We start from the raw sequence: 21,338 nt of genomic DNA, 5'->3' as shown, positions 1-21,338 counted from the left end.
GTGATGTTTGGGATTGCATAAAGCTCAATTTGGTCTTTGTCGCCTTTACACACTGTTGAAACGCCCAATATACTTACATAAAATACTGTTATGAAACTTCATGGTCAGATTTTTAAAGCAATTCTATATTGGGGTTGATGATCTGATGATTGATCTGAGGGTATAAACACCTTTAAAGTAGGAAGGGATCCTAACCTGATAGGATTAGTGTGGATTAATTCATTAATGGTTGTAACAGGTTTGCAAGTCCCTCAGCTCTCCAGGAACCCAAAGCTTTGTTGATATCCTTTTTATTTTTTAAATACTGCTGACTTTAATGTGGTTGATGGAAGGAAATCCAAAGGGCTTGCAGTCCTTAAGCCAAACAATTATCTCCAAGTATTTTTGCAAAATTCCGTGGTGGTTTTCGCTGTAGTGAGAAGGGGCTCTGGGAGCTGGCAGTAAAACAGTGTCTGGAATTTCAGTTATAAAAACGAAATGCACAAACCCCTCCAGCTTGAGGGAAAAGTCTGAAATGGTCACCAGCATAAAACGGTGCTGGGATGTGTAATTCCAGAGGGGTCATGGGTGGGAATTGAATGGGAAAATAGGAATGAAAGCATGGAGCAGGGAAATATGGGGGTCTGAATGACAGTGGGGCTCCTGGAGCAGGGAAAGATGGGGTCTGAGTAACAGTAGGGCTGCTGGAGCAGGGGGAGACAGGAGGGCTGAGTAACAGTTCTGGAGCAAGGGGAGCGATATTGCGCTTCCCGTTCTTCATCCCACTTGCGATGCTGAGCTCTGTGAAGCCTTTTTGGAGCTCGTGTGGTGGAAGGGACCCGGGGGACACTCATGGCTCTCTACACCTTCCTTGTGAGGGCGAGAGCAGGGGCAGACCCCGATCTCTGCTGAGCAGCGACAGCCCCGGGGGGACCGGCCTGAAGCTGTGTCGGGCGGGAGATCGGGGAAAGGCTCTTCCCCCGCAGCGCTGGCACTACCCGGGCTCCCCAGGGAACGGGCACGGCCCCGAGGCTGCCGGAGCTCCCGGAGCGTTCGCACAGCGCTGCCAGGGCTGCCCAGTGAGGGTTATTGTGGTGTCAGCAGCAGGACCGGAGGCTCCCGGTGGGTCCCGTCCCGTCCCGCCCGGGCTCGGTCGCGGTTTCGCGATCTCCGCCGCCCTGCGCTCCCACCCGCCGACCGCAGGGGGCGCCGCGGAGCCCGGGCCGCGCCCGCCTCCCCTTCCGCCGCGGCGGGGCCGGCAGGGGGCGCTGGGCGGGCCGGGCCCGTTCCCGTTCCGGCGGGCGCAGCGAGCGGCAGCGGGAGCGGCCCGGGCCGCCGCGGACATGCCCGAGCGCCGCCGTCTCCGGCAATAGGCGTCGGCGGGCGGGCAGCGGCGGGAGCGCCGCGCGGAGCCGCCCCCCCCTTCTCCCCATGGAGGGGCCGTACGCGCTCGGGGTGAGCGTGTTCTCCGACCAGGGCGGCAGGAAATACATGGAGGACGTGACCCACATCGTGGTGGAGCCCGAGCCGCCGCCGGCCGGGGCGCACAAAGGCGGAGCGGCGCCCGCAGGCCCCGGCGCCGCCGAGCCCCCGGCCGAGAGCGGGCGGCGGCGGGGAGGGACCCCGCGGGCGGCCGAGGACGGAGCGCAGCCCCCCGGCACCGGCCCCGGGCGGCGGCCGCGCCGCTCCGTCGCCTTCTTCGCCGTGTGCGACGGGCACGGCGGGCGGGAGGCGGCCCAGTTCGCCCGGGAGAACCTGTGGGGCTTCATCAAGAAGCAGAAGGGATTCTGCTCGGCCGAGCCCGCCGAGGTGTGCGCGGCCCTGCGCAAGGGCTTCATCGCCTGCCACCGCGCCATGTGGAAAAAGCTGCGTAAGTGCCCGCGGAGCCTCCGCTGCCCCCGGCCGCCCCCGCCGCCTTTCCTCCCCCTCTCCCGCACTATTGTGAGCGCCTCCCTCCCTCCCTAAATCCCTGCTGCCGTCCCCGCGCCGGGAATCGCGGCGGAGGCGGGAGGGCAGCCCGGCCGATAATTCGGGAGAGCGAGGAACAGTGGAGGGCACGCTGGGAGAGCAGAGATGTAAACACGGGGCGAGCATACGCTGCTGTGTTACGTAGCTGGGGATGGGGCGATGCTAGGGCTGCAGTTTGTTTTCGGGGCGTTAGGCATCAATTTCCAAATTCGATTCATTAGGAAGGTCTTAGTCTTGTTGCCTTGGGTAATCGCACTGAACTCCCCCCTTGTATTTCCCTTGCGTCATGAAAAGGGGAAAAAAAGTAATTTTAACAAACTGACATGGGCTGGGGGCGGTGGTTTTTTCCATAACAGTGCTTCTGACTGTTTTTGTGAGTCCTGATGGAAGGATTGAAATTGTGTCTGGTTTATAACTCGTTCATGTGTGAGCATGGGGGAATACTCAATGTCCCTGACAAATAGAAAACACACTTAGTATCCTGAGGATGCTTTTGATAGATATAACTAGATATATCATTATTTTGTGTTTATGTATGTGTTAGTTGATTAATTGCAGTAGCATGGACGCTGTAAATGAGTCCGTGTTAAGGACAGGAGCATGCCCAGACAAGTGACAGTCACTATTCCTGTACTCATCCTTCTCCCTGAGGTCTTCTGAGGCCGCAGTTGGAGTTTCTGAAAGGTTTTTTTTTCTTCCTGAGGTGAAGGTTCTGACTTACAGCGTGGTTGTTTATATAGAATGTGTAGAATGTGAGTGTATTATTTGTGCATTTAGGCATGCAAAAGCCTCAGAGAAGAAGCAAGAGCAGGGTTTGGTGTGTGAAGGGAGGTGTGGAACACGGTAAAACTGGATCCAGAATAGTGACAGTGACAGCTGGGCTTGGGAGGGAAACCTGAAAAGCAAGAATTGCACTCAGTGCACCTTGAGCTTTCAGTGGGTGATTCAGGAGGGGTGTGGGGTAATTATAGTTTCAAAACAGTTTCATTTTCCTTTTTCTTGAATAGCAAAATAGAGAAGTTGTGCAAATGTCAGATACTTGAGGAGATATTGGGGGAAGGAACAGTAAGTTTGAGGGTGCAGAGGGAAGGGTGTGAGTTTTAGAAGCACCAGAACTTGCCCACATCCTTGGCAATGGGGTGTGCAGCCTCCTGGGCTGCAGGGCTGGGTGATAAGGAGCAAAATGTGTGAACAGGGGACATGGCACGGGGTGGGGGCAGATAAGGAGCTCAGTTTTCTGGCTGTCGAGTGCCTGGTGTGTAATTTGTCACTGGAACTCTGTGTGAGCACCGAGGCAGGAGGAGAAGAGTGCAGGGAGCTCTGTTCAGTGATGGTGTTTAGCAAACAGCACCGGGGCTGTGGAAGCAATTGGAGTTGTTGTGAGAAACAGCCCAGCTCTGGCTGGGAGCCCTTGGTGGCACTCCGAGGTGGGCTGTTTGGTAAACTCCAGAGCGTGTTTGCTCCTCCTGGTTCCTGCTGCACGTGCTGAGCAGCCCAAGCTCTGTGGGACGAGCCCATCATTATCTCTGCTTTATTACTTCATCCTGTTCTGGAGGCCCAGTGGGAATTCTACTGACAGGCAATCGTTTTCCACATTACCACGTGTAAAGCAGCTTTTATCTGTGTGTTGGTGACACTGTGGGCACGAAATGGAGACTGGCTGTGTTGGTGCCTTGAGGTGTGTGGGAGAATGGTTTGGAATTTTGGGGTGGAGGATGGAGCTTTCAGTGGGCTGTTGGAAGGGAACTTGGACTCAGCTGCCCTCTTGGTTGTTGGGAGTTCTCTGGGTGTCCCCTGATAGACACAAACCACACTGATCATGACAGTACCAGAAAAATGCCCATTTGTCACTGGTGATCATTTTTGGTGTTAATTCTGTAGTAATCAAATTCTCTGAATGCCAAAGGTCTTCTGGAGTGAGAGTTCATTTTGGAAGGTACTGAATGAGTTGAGTTTATGAGGTCAAAGTTACAAAGCTGAGTGTGAAGGGCAGTGGTTTTCAAGTAGAGGGGGGGGAATCTTTTACAAAGATGTGCTGTTGATGCTCCTGATCCCTGGAGGAGCTGGGTCCATGGATTTGATTTTAAAGCTTGAGATCAAAAGAAAACTCAGCAGTTTTGCCGCTTTGCTGGTTCCTGGTGAGACAATCTCTGGAGGGAACTGGGAGCAAGGCGTGAACTGCAGTCTCTGGATGACAGGCAGATAATTCCTGCTTTTATTGAGCCTAAAATCTGAGGCCGCTGCATCATTCCTTCTCCCACAAGTGGGTGATTTCCTTCTCTCTGCTCCCCATCCCCATAAAGACTGATTTGACTCTCTAATACATTTTATTGCTGTTCAGGGGTTGTTACACTGACAGAAACTCATTAGTTGCAGCTTGTTTTCTGTTAAGTGCATGGTTGAAGTCCTCATTACCACTTGGCTCCCTCCCTTGTTTGCTTTCCTTTTGGAATGTGTTAGATTTAATATCCTCAGTTAAAACTGCCAGACAAAGTACTTCCAATAAGCTGATTGAATGTTTGTGTTCTTGAAATAAAGCTGCTCCTAGGGAGAAAGTGCATTTTAGTATTTTGAGCACAAAGCTGAAACTGTTGGAACTTAAATGTTTAAATTGTGCTGGATGTCTTGGTAGCTTGGAATGCAACTTTTTATCTTCATACTGCCTGTGAATTCTACATCTCCAAATTCTCCTTTTCCATCAGCTCTCTTCCATGTCCTCTTCCCTCAGGCACCTGAACATTATTCAGTGCTACTAGAACTTAAGGTCCTCATTTTATTTTGATTTTGTTTAAAGCTTTAGAAGGTTAAAATATCAGTTTGCACAGCGGGTAAGGTATAGCTGTGCTTTCCTTTTCTCTCCTGGTGTGTTTATTTGCCGTGTGTTTGTTGTGCCACAGGCAGAAACAGAGGATGCAGCGCTTTGGCAGCCTGAGCTGGGTATTTCCTGCAAACAGCTTGTGTCACAGTGGAGTTTTTGTGTGGTGCTGTGTGAGCCTGACTTGTGAAGAGCAGGAGATAGAATGTGACAGGGAGATGAGGCTCCCTTTGGAGCTTGTCTGAGTGGGTGCAGCCAAGGAGAAACACGAGGCTGCTGCTGGCACTGGGAACCAACTGATAACTGGGAGCTGAGCCTGCCTTTGTGGGTGCTGGCTGGGAGGAGGGTGCTGTGGCTGGGTTTGTGGCTCCATGGGGGTGTTGTCTCTGTCAGTTTGTGCACTTTTGGGGGAAAATCAAGTTGTGTGTGTACACACAAAAATAGGAAAGGAGTAAAAGAGAAATTGGGATGGGTTCTAATTGGAGAGAGTAGTGTAACAGCAAGTTCATAGCAGTGGTTTGAAAACAAAGCAGTTGAGGAAGAAGATTTCTCTCACCAGGTGTAGCTCTGTTATTGCTCTGAATTCCAGGGGTATCTCCTGTAGAATTTGAGAGCACACTGAGATAGTCTGAATTATTCAGCCCTCCAAAGGGAAGTGTGAGTAAAACATTTGAGATGTCATTCAGCACAAAATATTGCTGCTCAGCCTATGAAAGTAAAGTAGCAGTTTTTCCCCCTTCCAAGGGGATCAGGAATGTCCACAAATCCTGATTGCCAATCAAATACCCAGACAAAATAACTGAATTTAGGACATTTCTACTGCTTCAGACAGGGAAGTGAAGAGTAAATCTCAATGAAACACTGGATTGATCCTGTTCAGCCCCAAGGAGCACAACATCTTCCCTGTGTTCTTCTAGTGATGCTTGGCATATCAAACCAGAGGGGACAGTTTTTAGAACCCTGTTGTGGTGCTTTGATCCTGAGGCTGGGGAAGGATGTTTAAGGAGCGTGGGGACACTGCTGGGCCTGGCTGCTGTTATAACACCCCACAAACCCCTGAGACCCCATCCCCAGTTCCCCAGAGCTAACCCTGTGCTTTCTCTCTGTTTTTTGCCTGGTTTCTCCCTGCAGCAGAGTGGCCCAAGACCATGACAGGGCTGCCCAGCACGTCGGGCACCACGGCCAGCGTGGTGATCATCCGCGGCTCCAAGATGTACGTGGCACACGTGGGGGACTCGGGGGTGGTGCTGGGGGTGCAGGACGACCCCAAGGATGACTTTGTGAGAGCTGTGGAGGTGACACAGGACCACAAACCAGAGCTTCCCAAGGAGAGGGAGAGGATTGAAGGCCTTGGGGGCAGGTAGGTGGCACTTGTATTTTCTGGAAAATCCCCTTGCCCGGGATCCTTCTCCTGGGAAGCTGAGAAGCCTCAGAGAAAAAGGAAAACAATATTTTCTTTTCCTGTGTTTTGCTGCTTTGGAATGTGGTTTGGACATTGTTTACCAACAGGTGATTGTTCATTGATTTAATGTGAATTGTTTTTACTTATTGGCCAATCATGGCCCAGCTGTGTTGAGGCTCTGGAGAGAGTCACGAGTTTTTAGTTAATGTCTTTTAGCCTTCTGTCTGTATCCTTTCTCTATTCTTTAGTATGGTTTTAGTATAGCATTCTTTTATATAATATCATAAAATAATAAATTAGTCTTATAATAAAGTAATTAATAAATTAAATAATATAATTAATAAATTAGTCTTAGCATAAAATAATAAATTAGAACATGGAGTCAGATTAATTCCTTCCTGCCATGGGGGGGACCCCAGAAAATACCACAGGTAGGTTTGTCTGCTCTCACTGAGCTAAGCCTGAGCTTGTTGTGGGAGGGCACACAAGGACCTGAATCTCAGCTATTTCTCTTTTGTCCTCTTAATTTTTCTTACAGCTTACTGGGGAATAAATTACAGGGATCCATTGTTACATGGTAGTGTTTTTTGCTAGTGGTTTATGGTGTATCCAGAACTTTAATTTCCTGGTGGATCACACAGCTGAGGGGTGCTTACAGTTCTAAATGTTCACCAACAACTTTTTGCAAGCAGGGATGTTTATTTTGGGCCTATTTCCCTTTAAATTCTGAGGGGCCTTCAGGTTGTGCAAATTGCCTTTTCACACAGGTGAAATGATAGGAGGTCTGGAATATCCAGTTTGTCCCAGCACTCTGATTTCTCAGGCGTCCTGCATTGTCCCTGAGATGACAATGGCAGCTCTTGAATGGACTCCTCAAAGCCTCTGCTTAGGGAACCTGAGAAAAATCCTGGATTTGGAACAAAACCCTCCCTTTGCTGTTCTGACAGCACAGTTTAGCAGCTGTCCTTGCAGGAGCCATTCCTCCCCTGGCAGAGCTGGGCTGGGTGTGCTCCCTGGCACTCAGGGGAGCAGGCAGGGCTCTCTCAGGTGGCACAAATGTCTGGGGACAGCCCCAGGGCTGGGCTCTGGGAGCTCTGTGTCCTCCTGGTGCTCACCAGATGGATGGGCACGGTCTGCCCCTCCAGCAGGGATCACTGAAGGTTTTCCTGCTGACATCATTCATGTGGGAGCCCTGTCAGCCATTAACCTGCAGATATTTGTGGCTCTGCCAGGTGGGAGTTAATCAGGGCCACTTTTGCTGTAGGTTTCTCAGAGGTGGGAAGTCTCTGAAGGTGCAGAAAACCATTCCCTGGAACTTAGTATCGACAGGAATGGTTAATTTTTAATTTTTAAAAAATTTTTGCTGGTGCTCCTCCTCTTTTTCCCAGGCTGGCTGTGAGGCATGTGGTGGGAGTGAGGTGGAAGTGCAGCTGTGCTTGGGAATGCCTTGTCTTTCATCAGAGCAGACTGGGAACACTTAATGAGAGAGCATGAGGGAGTCTTCCATTAAAATGCCATTTCCCAGTAACAGTCTGAGTGTGGGATGAGGTTTTTTTTCCAATGGTGAGCTCTGTGTGGTCATCAGCTGTACAAGTGGATGAGATCAGGTTTTAGGATGTGGTGTTTGTGACTGTGCCGTGCTCTGGATGGAGCTGAACATGCCCTTGTTGTTAAGGCCTTTGAAGTGTCAGGAAGTGCATCTTGAATGGCTTCAGCATGAGGAATCCTGAGGCTGTTCCAGAGCTGCTCAGTTTCTAATTACCAATGACTGTTCCTTGGATGAAAGGAACTTTCAAGTATCCAGCTCCTAACTTGGTTGGGGCTGAGCTTTGCTGGTTCCTGGTTTCATTAGCTCTTATTCCTTGATGGTTCATATTTGTTCTTCTCCCTTCCCTGCCTGACACAGCTGCCCCAGTTATTTTCTCTGCAGCTCCTTTGACCCTGCAGTGCCACCTGGGAGAGCCAAAGCAGTGCTCAGAGCAGGTGTTCTCATGCAAATGCAGAGCTGTTCTCCCATCTCCTGCTTGCTGCACACACCAGCCCAGGACAGTTCCTCTTTTGTGTCTGCCTCCTGTTGGTGTTCTTCCATCAAGCAAATCCTTCCAGGAGGCTGCTCCTTTCTTTGCTGTTGTTTCAAGGGTGCCATGCTGCTCTGTGCAGCCAAACTTTGGGAGATGGAGAAGACTGAAGGAGGAATTGACACCTGAGTGAGCTGGTGTTGATGGTCCTCATCTGAGGGGGACAAATCCAGCTCTGCTCTGACTCTGACAGATTAAAAAGACACTCTTGCATATTTTGTAACCAGCCGGAATTTCTTTCAGGTCTTCATTACCTTGGTTTTTGTTTTCTTCTGCCTTCATCTCTCACTTTTCCCCTTGGCTCTATATGGAACTATCAAAGTGCTATCGTGTGTTTTAAAATAGGAACTTGCCATCATTATTACCTCCACATTTGCATATTTATTTGGTGTTCCTCATTGACAGCACTGCTGTTGCTAACCCCTGTCCCTGTGTGTGCTTGCAGTGTGATCAACAAGTCTGGTGTGAACCGTGTGGTGTGGAAGAGGCCCCGGCTGAGCCACAACGGCCCCGTGCGCCGCAGCACCGTCATCGACCAGATCCCCTTCCTGGCCGTGGCCAGAGCCCTGGGTGAGTCCCTCAGCCCTGCCTTTGCCCGGCACACAATGCACAGGGCTCTCCTCACCTGCCTTCTCACAGTCTGGGCCTTGAAAGTGTGTTTTTATACAATTATACCGCGTTTTTTGAATAATGCTGTGATTGCGGAGAGATTAAAAAGAGATTAAAATTGGAGAGGAAAGAATGTGACTTCTAACTTTCAGGGTTTTCAGTGTCAGCCCTACAAGGATGGGATTTAATTTTACCACTAGCTAGTCAAAAATTACAGTGCCATCATCTCAGTGAGAAGGAGACAAATGTGCTCTCCCTCCTGGAGACACACAGGGCTTGCACGTTTTCATTTGCACCAGAAATGAAGTTTTGCTGGATGGTGTATGAGTTGCTTCAGTGTTTCTTTTGTGGAGAATATTTTTTTGTTAAGACTTGGCACAGAGTGAAATGAAAGTTAAATAGATTTAACTTTAATTTGCCTTTATGGGAGCACTAAAAATGAGAGGAGCTGTCTTTGAGGAGCACCTCATTCCAAGGACAGAAAGGGATCTTGCAGGACTAGAAATTGTCCTGCAAAATCCTGTGATGATTTTTTTTTGGGAAGTACTTCTTAACTGAATTATTGGGTGTCTCTTACCCATGAGTGTTGGTGTTTCTGGTCATTTTTCTCCAGTTAAATTCAATTTCAGCATGCCAGTCTTTGGCTGTTCATGTTCTCTCCTTTGTGCAGTGAGGAGTTTTCTGTGCAGGTACACCCAGCATAGTTTGTTTGATGGGATTGTGGCTTCCCTGGGGGAGCTGTGCTGGAATTCCTGGCTGGCAGCTTGGCAGTGCCCCTGGGTCAGCTGGCAGTGCCCATGGGGACAGGCTGTTCTGGGAGCCTCATTCCACAGCCTGCCTATGTCTGATTTCACAGGCAGGAATAGCTGTGCCACAGGGATTTGTCCAGAGATAAGGACAATTTTGCAGTGACAATGAACATGGAAGAGTCAGCTGTGTGTCAAGCAAGGAGTCACAGGGGCCTGAAAATTCAAAATGTTAATTTTAAGGACTTTTTCTCAGCATCTGAAAGTTTTTATGTGTCATATTTCAGGTAGGATACAATTTATTTTGTGATTAGGAAAACTGACTTGAGAGTTTGAGTGAATCCTTTGGATCTAATAGATGAGTAACAAAAAACCTTCCTCCCCTGAGCAGCACACCCCTGTTCCCTCCTGCAGGACAGAGAGGTGTTCCTCCTGGATTGCAAAATGTGAACACTTAATTTGGGTTCATCTTTTATTCCTGGGATTGTTGCCTGTCCAAAGAGCTGCCTGGCCTTTGGTCTGATTGCTCCCAGAAGCTGAACAGAAGGGTTTGCCTGGGGTTTGTGTGCAGATGGGAATTCAGGGAACCATGCATTTGTTACCCCCCAGTGCATTCTTGGCCAGCAAGTGCATGAGGGGAAGATTAATGGAGAGTTTTCAGCACCTATCTCTTATCAATTCTGGGATTTGAAAGCTCAAACCCCATGCTGGGACAGCCTCCCCTCCTGCCTGGTCCCAGCTTGGGTAAAAAATTTTAGCAGGACAACAAGAGAAACTTAGAGTTGGGAATTTATTATATTTAGAATGGGGGAGATTATCTGATTAAAACCCCTAAAATTTAAATCATAAATGGTGTTTTAAGTGTCTCTCTGACCACACTTTAAAATATTTTGATGCAATGTCATCCCCCAGTCTTTAGGTCTAGTGCACTGTTAAGGAGTTGAGGAAAGGTTTTGGAAATAAAATAGGAATACAGGAGTAAAGCACTGTGGAAAAGCTGCACTCAGGCAGCAGAAATTCCTTGTGCAGAAGAAATTCTTGTGGCCAGATGAATTCTGCTGACATACCCTTCCCCATTCTGATTGTCAGAAGTGCCCTTCTGCCCTAAAATAATCATTTCTGGTATGCACAGTGGCTGTGTTTAAGTATTGAAATAATGCTTGATTTATTTATAGCCCCAGAACAAGTCAGAACTATTTGGGCTTTGTGCTGTCCCTGTAGAGCATCTGTGAGATGTTTAATGCACCCAGCAGCTTTCTGTGTCTCCTGACAAACCATTTTAATCTGTGGTTCTGTGTTTTCACAGCTACTTCTGCTGACCTTTCCTGGGCAATGAGAACATCTTTTCTTTTTTTTAAATAGTGATTTGCCCTGCAATAGGTACTCTTGAATCTGTGCTGAGGGATTGCCTGGCACTGCTGGAGCTGTTTGGGAGGTGTTTCAGTGAATGAATGATGAAAGCTGAGCCAGGAGCCCGTTTGTTCAAGCACTCCCTCCTGTGGGAACGTGAGCTCTGCTCTCCCTGGGTTTTATGTAGGAACAAATCAGACTCAGCCCTGTTTCAGCCTCCAGCATGCAGGAATTTCCTGCTGCCCTCTAGGAGCAGTTGTGAACCAGAGCAGGGAATCCACGTGGAGCTGCTGCAGGGATCTTTGACAGGGCCAGGGAAGCTGTTCCAGAACTTCTGACTGGGTGCCAGAGCTGCTTTGTGGAGCTCTCTGAATGCACATTTCATGAAATCCTGGAGAGGAGGCTGTGGCTGACCTCAAATGATCTGAGGAAATTGCTGTGTAAGATTTTAGGGTTGTTTACATGCATTTAACTGTTTTTCACATTAAATTACCAAACAGAGTGGGCACAGCTGCCACTCAGTTTTTCCTTCCTGCTCCATTGCAGGCCATGAACCTGAATCACATGGAATTGTAGAAGTTGTATTTACAGCAATTTCAAGCTCCTATTGATAATTGCTTTTCTGTTTTATCTCTATAAAACCAGACAAACTTGGGGTGCATTTGGGATTCCTCTCTTGTCCTCAGGATATCTTGTACAATTTTCTTCAGCCCTGAGACAAAACAATAAATGTGCAGTGCCAAATGCAGTGCGTGCTTTGCTCTGGGACCTGTGTGTAACACATCCTGTGAGGGCACCTGTGGAGAAAAACTTTGATTTAAAAAGCTCTGGGATTAATCAAACTGAGGTTTTATTTTGGACTGAGTTATGAAAGTAAAGTTTTCTTTCCTCTATTAAAATCAAAAGCCCTTTTTATATGCAAAACAGCATCTCCAGCAGCTGAAATGAAAGACTTGATTTATGTAATTTCTGGACATGCTTTAGCTCTAAGAAGGCTTTGGGTTTAGTCCAATCCAGCCCACTTACATGAGGGTGTTTTTGTTTGTAGCTGCCATTATTCCCTGGCAGCACTTGACTTAGGAGTGGCTTTGTTGTTGGATTTTATAAGGTAACAGTAAGAGAGACTGCTTAGTTTGATATATTCTCACAGGCAGCTAAATTAGTTTCCTGCTCCTTTAGTATCTGATTTCAAACATCTATTTCACTTTGTGAGATGCAGTGTAGATCTCTGTATATTATTCTAAGAAACAAGTTTTTCTGGAAGATATGGAAGGAACTGCATTAATAACTTTATTTCCCTTTGGTTTGGAAAAGAAATATGCAAAGGAATACTCCCAGTGTGTAAGTTTTTAAAGAACAAGATTGTCAAGAGTTTTGTAAATGTTTGGGTTTTAATTCAGAACAAAAATAGTCTGGCTCTGAAATGGGATCCTGAGAGCCTGGCACTGCAGCCTCTGGCACATCCCAGAGGGTCATTGCTCTGTCTGCTTGCTTTGGAACACAATGAAAGGCTTCAGAGAGCTCTGAAGTGCTCAGGGAAACTCTGAAGTGCTCAGGGAAATGTGTTCTGTGCTCTCTGGCTGCTCTCCTCTCCCTTTGCCCTTCCCAGAGTTGGGACAGAGGCTGCCACAGAAAATTCCTCTGCAGGTTGGTACTGCTGGGGTGCTAAACTCCCCAGCTGGGCAGGGAAAGGGGGGCACAGCTGGGCAGGGAAAGGGGGGCACAGCTGGGCAGCAGCTCCAAAAAGCTTTGCCTTAGGCTGGGGAGCTCTGCCCTGCAGGGGAAAACACAAAATAAAACCGTAAATGTCCTTCTCCCCATGGGCTGGCCTCGGTGGGCTCAGGGTTGGAGTCTGTGGGGTCTCTGTGCCCCCCAGGAGGCTCTGTGGGGTCTCTGTGCCCCCAGGAGGCTCTGTGGGGTCTCTCTGTGCCCTCAGGAGGCTCTGTGGGGTCTCTCTGTGCCCCCAGGAGGCTCTGTGGGGTCTCTGTGCCCCCCAGGAGGCTCTGTGGGGTCTCTCTGCCCTCAGGAGGCTCTGTGGGGTCTCTCTGTGCCCCCAGGAGGCTCTGTGGGGTCTCTCTGTGCCCCCAGGAGGCTCTGTGGGGTCTCTCTGTGCCCCCAGGAGGCTCTGTGGGGTCTCTCTGTGCCCTCAGGAGTTTGGAATCCTTGGAGCAGCCCCTGGTGATGTTCCCAGCTATCTTGTGAGGGTTTTGGAGCACATCCCCTGCAAGTCAGTGTGGGGATGGCTTGGCTGTTTCCTCGGGCAGGGAGCAGATGGACAGGATGACACACACGGGCTAAAGAACCCGAATTAATGAACATCAGGTTATTTTTATCACCCGGCGCAGTGTTTTTAATTAAAACCCCGATTCAGCTAATAACGTTTTGTCATTTCTCCTACATGAGCACGAACAAACTGGAGGTGTAGGAGTATTGCCCATTTTGCTGTGTGTCGGTTTTACCTGCTGTGGCTGGCAGGGTGTGAGGGCTGCAGGAGGGCTTTCCGTGGCAATTCACCTGCACTCCTTGCTCAGCTCTCCTGTTCCAGTGTTTATTTTGATCTCGCTGCCAGCTGGCTTTGTCGGGAGCCCGAGTGCACCTCTGTAGGAGCGGGCTTGGCTTTTAATTAGCGCTCATTAGCAGCGTGTGCTTGTGGGGCTGCGGAGGGACAATGGGGGCTCTAATGAGGACGGGCTGCGGTGGAGTGCGGTAATTGAGTTGGAGTATTCCCTTTCCTGCTTCTGGAAAAGTCTTTTCAACTGGTTGATAGCTTAGGGCAAAGCTAATGGAGGCGAGGAGGAAGACAAAAAGCTTATTTATTGTCTTTAAAAGGGTGCTGATGGATGTGGAAGAAGCTCCAGGCTTTGTCCAGCAGAAAGCAAAGGAAGAGCCTGACAAAACCTGACTCTTGAGTTGTGGAGCTTCTGCTTGCTGCTCGGCTCTGACAGTTCAATTAATCTCTGCTTTTAAAGCTGTGTGTTCTGCACAGAAAAATGTAACCAGTGCTTGCAAGTAATAATAATGTTACTTTTTGCTGCTTATCACCACAGGAAGCTGTTTGTGAACATGGAAATAAATTTTTAAAAGAGGTGTTAGAACAAATTATTATTATTCTTGATTTGAAGGCCTAGCCTTAGAAAAGGTTTTTAATTTTTCAAGTGTACTTGATAAAAAGAATTGAAATAAATTGCTGTGGCAATGCATTTTTCTGCTGGAGTGGTTTTTACTCGAGGATGGTTTGGAGGGAGCTCTTGAGCCAGGGCATGATTTGCTGCATTGTTCAGCTTTGTTTCTGCTGAGGTGACCCCAAACTCATTCACACAGTGAGAGGGATTTAAAAATAGCGATGTTCCCTGCACGGGGCCGTCCTGGGGAGAGGCTGGAGCTGCTCTGTGCTGCCTCCCTGCAGGGCCCTGTTCCTGTGGCTGCTGTCCAGCCCTGGCACGGCTGTTCCTGCCCCCTGTGCCCTGCAGGGATGCTCGAGCTGGGGGAGGAAAAGGGATGGCACAGGGAATTGAACAGGGAAAAGGCTTCAGGCTCCTCCTTTGCTTTTTGCTTTGTGCCTTCCCTGTGGTACCTGCACACACAAATATTTGCATGTTTGGTGTGGGATCAACAAAACCAGGTTTTACTTCTGTTTAGGGAGAGCTTAATTAATTCAGATGGGTTTAAGTTTGGAGAGTGGTTAAGGTTTCACCATTTTCTAGATATTAATGTCTCATTTTTCCTTTTCCCACAAATATTTGTTTTAACACCTCTGATTACAGCTTGGTTTAGTCTAAAGAGGATTAGAAGGTGGCAGCAGCTGAGCAGTGACTGGACTGGAATTTCTTTATGTTCCTGCTAAGGCTGATTTTGATGGATTTCCTGAGAAGTAACATTTTCCTCTGTTTTCCAAGAGTGGGATTCCTCATGTGCTGTGTAACAATTCCAACCCATTTTGTGCTTTGCCAGGTGATCTCTGGAGCTACGACTTCTACAGTGGGGAGTTTGTGGTGTCCCCTGAGCCCGACACCAGCGTGCACACCATTGACCCCCAGAAGCACAAGTACATCATCCTTGGCAGCGATGGGCTCTGGAACATGATCCCCCCTCAGGATGCCATCTCCATGTGCCAGGATCACGAGGAGAAGAAATATTTCATGGTGAGGGCAGTGGTCAGAAGTTCAGGGTGGAAATCTCATCCTTGTTACCTCTAAAACCTGTTCAGCCTGGTGGGGATGAAAAGCACCCGATGGAGTTGTTGGGGTTGGGGCAGATTGATGGTTTTGCCACAACATAAAAGCTGTTAAAATGTGGCTGATGTTAAATACCATGGGTGTTAACATTGTTTAAATTATTTCCCTTATGTTTTGGGGAAATTTGACTGGCAGGGTGCTGTCTGTGAGTAATAAAGGAGATAATGAGTTTCTTCTCTAAGGAAGTTACACAAAATGCTGTCTGAACATTAAATTTATTTCACATTAAGGTGCATGCTATAATGCAGACTGTGTAGACTGAATTAAATTACTCTGATTTATTTTACAAAACAGTTGAGAATTTATATTGGAGTATCAGAGAGTAAACACTCTGCAAAGCCTGTAGGTTGTGTTCCAACCTCTGACAAGCTACTGCTGTGTTATGCTCTTTATGCTGTTTAAAGCTCTGTGTGTATGTGGAACGTGCCACAAACTGACTTAAAGGTGGATTTGAGAAGGAAGATGTGTTTTAATTGGCATTTCTGGGGGTGCTGTGGGCACGGTTTGTAGGAGTGTGTGCGGCATGAGGCGCCTTGGGGGTGGCTCTGTGTGACACCCTGTGTGACAGTGTCCTCTGTGTCCCCAGGGCGAGATGTGGCAGTCCTGTGCCCGGGTGGCTCTCTGTGTATGATGCTCTGTGTGACACTGTCCCTGTGTCCCCAGGGTGAGGCCCGGCAGTCCTGTGCCTGGGTGGCTCTGTGTGTTTGGTGGCTCTGTGTGTGTGACACCCTGTGTGACACTGTCCCCTCTGTCCCCAGGGCGAGGCCCGGCAGTCCTGTGCCCGGATGCTGGTGGCTCTGTGTGTTTGGTGGCTCTGTGTGACACTGTCCCTCTGTCCCCAGGGCGAGGCCCGGCAGTCCTGTGCCTGGATGCTGGTGGCTCTGTGTGTTTGGTGGCTCTGTGTGACACTGTCCCTCTGTCCCCAGGGCGAGGCCCGGCAGTCCTGTGCCCGGATGCTGGTGGCTCTGTGTGTTTGGTGGCTCTGTGTGACACTGTCCCTCTGTCCCCAGGGCGAGGCCCGGCAGTCCTGTGCCTGGATGCTGGTGGCTCTGTGTGTTTGGTGGCTCTGTGTGACACTGTCCCTCTGTCCCCAGGGCGAGGCCCGGCAGTCCTGTGCCCGGATGCTGGTGGCTCTGTGTGTTTGGTGGCTCTGTGTGACACTGTCCCTCTGTCCCCAGGGCGAGGCCCGGCAGTCCTGTGCCCGGATGCTGGTGGCTCTGTGTGTTTGGTGGCTCTGTGTGACACTGTCCCCTCTGTCCCCAGGGCGAGGCCCGGCAGTCCTGTGCCCGGATGCTGGTGGCTCTGTGTGTTTGGTGGCTCTGTGTGACACTGTCCCTCTGTCCCCAGGGCGAGGCCCGGCAGTCCTGTGCCCGGATGCTGGTGGGCCGTGCCCTGGGCCGCTGGAGGCAGCGGATGCTGCGGGCGGACAACACGAGCGCCATCGTCATCTGCATCGCGCCCCTGCGGGAGCGCGGCCGCTGGGACGGCGACGAGGAGCTGGTGCTCAACCTGGCCGAGGGGCCCAGCTACAGCAGCCCTGACAGCAGCAGCCTGCCCCCCTCCCGCTGCTGCACGCCCCCCCTCAAGGTAAGGGCTCTCCGTGCCCCCCTCTGCCTGCCCCGGCTGCCTGCGGTGACTGGAACACTGCCAGAGATGCAGAAATACTCACAGGAACTCCTGAGCTGTCAAGTTGCTATTGAATGTTGCTGTTTGGAATTTTTACTGTATATGTGTAGATAATCTATCACTGAGATTGGCTCAGTCGGTTAAAACCCGGTGTTGCCTTTGTGGGTCTCTTCCAGCTCTGGATACTCTGTGAAAGCTACAGTTATATCCTCAATACTTCCACCTGCAAAGCTTTGAGGACTGAACCAACTTTTAACAATGTTTATTAAAGAACTTTAGCACTCTGCCTTTGGTGTTCCAATGTATGAATTCCAGAATTGCTGCTGGTTGTTTATTGGTGGCTGTTGATCTGTGCTTCCTCCCTAATGTGGAAGAAATTAGTGCAGTTACTTTACAAACCTTGAAATGCATTGTTTCTTAAAGTTTCCTGAGGTCCTCCCCAAGATTCAAGGCAGCCCTTTGAGACAGAGAGGAAGCAGAGTGGGGCTCAGAGGTATTAAAAAACCATCCAACACACCCCCTTAGAAAACAAGGCTGGGCTGCAGTTTCCCTTCCTGCCTTGCCAGGTGCTTGTGTAGCTTGCCCAGCCCAGGGACTGCAGATTGCGAACCTGTTCCTGACAGGGTGTGCTTTCATTTGGGTTGGTTTGGTTGTGCTGGTGTTGGGCTTTTATTTTATTTTTTTAAGGTTAAATTGGTTCCAACACATGTTGCTGTAAAGAACATTTTCTTTCTGTACTGGGAGATCTCATTATCTTCCTTTGGTTGATTTGATGTTCTTTGTTGAAGCAGTGACATCATAACATAAGGTCTTTCTGAAGGCTGCAAGTTTGAGCTGTTAACATAAAGCAGAGCTCTTCAGAGGGTTTTTGTTTTGTTGTTTTGTGGCTTTTCTTCCCCCCCTCTAAGAGCTGGAGTGTAGTTATGAGTGGCTGTTTGTTTCAATAATTACCAGCTGCTCCTGATTTAAGTCACTGTCCTTTGATGTTCTGCAGAATCTTCAGATAATTGTCCTTTGGGCAAAGGAAAAGAAAGCAGAAATTAGAAAGGGAGTTTTAAACATTCCCTTGGGAGAAACAAGCTGCTAATAAAATGGCAACCTTCAACTTTGTATCCTCCCCTTTCATCTAGTGGAGCAAAATCCATGGAAAGGGTTTTAAACCTAGCAAAATCTTGAGGAAAAAATTAAATTCTAAGTGCTCCTGAAATTTTCAATCACAGTTTCTGTGAGAGAAGCAGGGGTGGCCTTGATGCCTGACAGCTGCTACCTGCCAAAACAATTAATTCAGAAATAGATGGAAACCAAAGTTTCTTAATTAAACAAAAGTATTTCTTAATTGCTTGTCCTTCTGGCAGCAATTACTAATACCAAATTAATTTCAGTGTTCCTGAGGCCAGTGAGGAAGATTGATTGGATTGTTGAGAAATTCAGTTGGTGATTGGTGGTTTGTTTTTCCTGTGTTGTTCCATCACTCCCCAGCACTGCATCCTGTGCCTCTCCTTGGCTCCCCAGAGCTGCTGCAGTCTCAGCTGTTTGCACCAGCAGGAGATGCTGGGGAAAAGAGCCACAACGTGAAAGGTCTTGCACAATAAAAACCATAAAACAAAGTTTTATGTGACACAATGTCAGGAATTAAATGGAGCAGCTGAAGGAGTGTTGCCAGAGCTGCTCTCTGTGTGTGATCTGGTTCCTCCTGGGTTCTGCAGCAACTGAGATGGAGAATAACCTTTAGAATTTCATTCATAAGGGTCTTCCCTCTTGTTGCTAAATGTGGTAAAGGAATGGTATCTAAATGGTTTTGTCCACACATGGACAGCCACTGGAAAACCAGTGTGGATGCTGGGAACAATCCTGCTTATCTTTTCTTTTGGACTATGTTTTATTAAACCTGGAGTTGGTCTGGGTTGTGGGTTCAGAAGCTTCTGTTTATTCACCTGAGACGTGTCCCTGGCTGATTCAGCTGGGTGCATTTCACTGTGCAGCACATGGTTTTCTTAAAATAATAACTGCCATTTGCCTTCCACTGGGGCAGTGGAGTGTGGCCTTGAAATTCACTTCTGAAGGGCTCACCAAGTAACCAGGGACAATTACAATTAAATCTTTAATAAGGTCAGAATTCCTATCTTCAGGGTGCTGCATAAACACTAATTTCCATAATCCCCCTGTGGATAGGGAGAACAAGTCTTGTCCCCATTTTCCTGTTGGTAGAGCTGAGAATGAGGCAGAACCACAGAAGAGATGAGGGTCAGGGTTTAGGAAGTGCCTGGTTCCTGGCACCTCGGTGCCTGTGCTTCCCAGGGGATGTGCTGTGAGGGATCCATGGGCAATGGAAGTGTCACTTTGCACAGCAAACAGGGATATTTTTGTGTCTGCCACTGCCCCTCTGTGTGGCAGCTGAGCAGGATTTGTCCAGCCCTGCTGACCTGGTTGTGCAGTAACTGAGAGTGCTGGACATGACCAAGGTCAGGAGGCTCTTGCTGCCCTTTGGCCACTGACCACACACAAATCAGAGGGCAGTGCCTCTGCCAGGTCTGGTGGGGAGTCCTGGCTGGGTGTGCAAATGCTGCTGAAGATCTCGGAGGTTTCAGGCTCTGCTTTTCCCTGAGTTCCCAGCAGCTGCCTGCAGATCCCTCGTGTTCTGCAGCTGCACTTCACAGCCCCAGCTGGAATTGTTTCCCCCTCTCAGCAGGGAGAGAAGCTGAGCCTGCTGTGGAGTAGGATTTTCCTGCTTTTGATAAGGTTTAGGGGAATTCTGAAAGTGCCACACACTGTGTGCACCCTCATGGGACAAAGTCTGTCCCTGGCAGTGTCCAAGGCCAGGTGGGATGGGAGCAAGCTGGGATAATGGGAGGTGTCTGTGCCCACGGCAGAGTTTGGAATAAGTGATCCTGCAGGTGCTTTCCCAAATCATTTTGTGATTCTATCATTATATTTATTCCTAAGTGTTTTGTTTCCTTTCCCCTCAGCTCACAGAAGATGACCCCTGGCCACGGCTGAACTCTGCTGAGCCCATTCCTCCCCTCCTGCACAGCAACATGCTCTCAGAGAAATACCTGGAGCTGCCAAACGAGATTGCCAAAAGCAGTTTACCTTCCTCGGGAGGAACCCCCAAGGATTCGGCCCCGCAGGAGGAGAAGTGCAGCAAAGCCCTGGCGCTGAGGCTCCAGGAATCCTACAGCAATGGTTTGTCGGTCAGCCTCTCCCCTTCCAACTCGGACCAAAAAGGCTTCAAGGTGTCCCCTGGCGGGCACGGCAAGGCGCAGGACGCGGAGCGGCCGCCCCCGGGCAGCTTTAAGCGGACTCTGGAGGAATCCAACTCGGGCCCGGCGCCGAAGAAGCCGCGGCGGGGCCCGGCGCGGGGCCCGGGGGAGGGCGCGGCGGCGGCCCCGGCCCGCGGGAGCCCCGCCAGGCTGGCCATGCGGCGCAGCCTCCGCGGGCAGAAGAAGCTCAGCAGCTCCCTGTTCCACCCGCCCCGCAAGGCCCTGTGCGTCTGCTGAGCCTCCCCTGCCGCGGCTGAGCCCGATGCAAGCTCTTCCCCTCGATTGGTTTGGTTTTTTTTAAAGTAGGAACTTTTTTTGGTATCCGACAGCTTTATCCCAGCCTTGTACTTGCTTGTATTATAACTGTGAATTTTGTAGATGTGTAGGGTATAAGTCACTGTAAAATGTGTGTAAATTTGTATTCCTTCATATAAATGTAGTCTCTTTTCTTCCTTGTATAATTGTTACTGCGGGGCTTAAGCCTTGTTTTAAAAAAAAACCCACAAAAACAAAACAAAAAGTAAAATAATCCTTTTTGTTAATTTACTAAAGTCATCGATTTGTATACGCTTCTTGTGAGGAGAATTTCACAACTTTTTAACTAAAGTAAATTATTAAACAGAATGGAAGATATGTATTTTCGTAGTCTGATACGTTCCACCTAAAGTGTGTCTTTTAGAGAATACACTAGGTCTATATTTTGGTTTTAAATTTTAGATTTCTCTACTCAGAAATGAAATGTATGTGGAAGCAGAGATTTGAGTCTTGCTTTACACACCTCAGTGTCGATTTTATGTTAATTAAAATACTATGCAGTATCTTATTTAGTTGTATTTTTTGTAACAATAATCGTCAAAAGTATTTAGCAAAAAAAGTGTGTTTTAAAACCTCCACCTCCCCAGAGCATCCCACAGAGCCATTCCCATCCCTGTTCCAATGATGGCATTTTCTCCAGGCATCACTGCCCTCCTGAGATGTGTTTTCTGCTATTCCAATACCAATGGTGCTGCTAATACCTTTCCACACAAGTTCTTAAATTATTTTATGACTATTTTCATTGACTATGTGGACCATGTGTATGTTCACCTCAATAAAACACATGAAAATTTGATGGGGATGCTTTTTATTTTTTAATTTTCATTTCAGGCTTGAGTTCTGGTATTTATTCAGCAGTGAAATATGAATTTATTAATACAAAAATCTTCATATTTATCTGGTGTTAATTAAATATGTGAATACTCTCCCCTTTCTCACTGTGGCTTAGGAAACA

The 21,338-nt window shown here is 48.7% G+C and overlaps 1 protein-coding gene across 1 annotated transcript; it reads left to right on the top strand.

The window, feature by feature from the left end:
• The first annotated feature begins 1,303 nt into the window (after positions 1 to 1,303).
• PPM1D (protein phosphatase, Mg2+/Mn2+ dependent 1D) lies at positions 1,304 to 21,179 on the top strand. Its single transcript, XM_054287401.1, has 6 exons — positions 1,304 to 1,849; positions 5,894 to 6,122; positions 8,688 to 8,812; positions 14,899 to 15,089; positions 16,530 to 16,769; positions 19,775 to 21,179. The coding sequence occupies exons 1-6, from the start codon at positions 1,411 to 1,413 to the stop codon at positions 20,303 to 20,305; spliced, it is 1,755 nt and encodes a 584-aa protein (XP_054143376.1). The 5' UTR covers positions 1,304 to 1,410; the 3' UTR covers positions 20,306 to 21,179.
• Positions 21,180 to 21,338: the final 159 nt, after the last annotated feature.

This window comes from Melozone crissalis, unplaced genomic scaffold, assembly GCF_028551555.1.
Source record: "Melozone crissalis strain CALT ecotype California unplaced genomic scaffold, PUWL_Pcris_2 ptg000057l_1, whole genome shotgun sequence".
Taxonomy (NCBI): domain Eukaryota; kingdom Metazoa; phylum Chordata; class Aves; order Passeriformes; family Passerellidae; genus Melozone; species Melozone crissalis.
Note: the sequence above shows the minus strand (reverse complement) of the source record. Positions and strands in the feature narration are given on the sequence as shown.

Coding starts and splice junctions, on each gene's coding strand:
- PPM1D (XM_054287401.1), top strand. CDS start 1,411: ATGGAGGGGCCGTACGCGCTCGGGGTGAGCGTGTTCTCCGACCAGGGC. Junction 8,813..14,898: donor GGCCGTGGCCAGAGCCCTGG/GTGAGTCCCTCA, acceptor GTGCTTTGCCAG/GTGATCTCTGGAGCTACGAC. Junction 15,090..16,529: donor AGGAGAAGAAATATTTCATG/GTGAGGGCAGTG, acceptor CTCTGTCCCCAG/GGCGAGGCCCGGCAGTCCTG.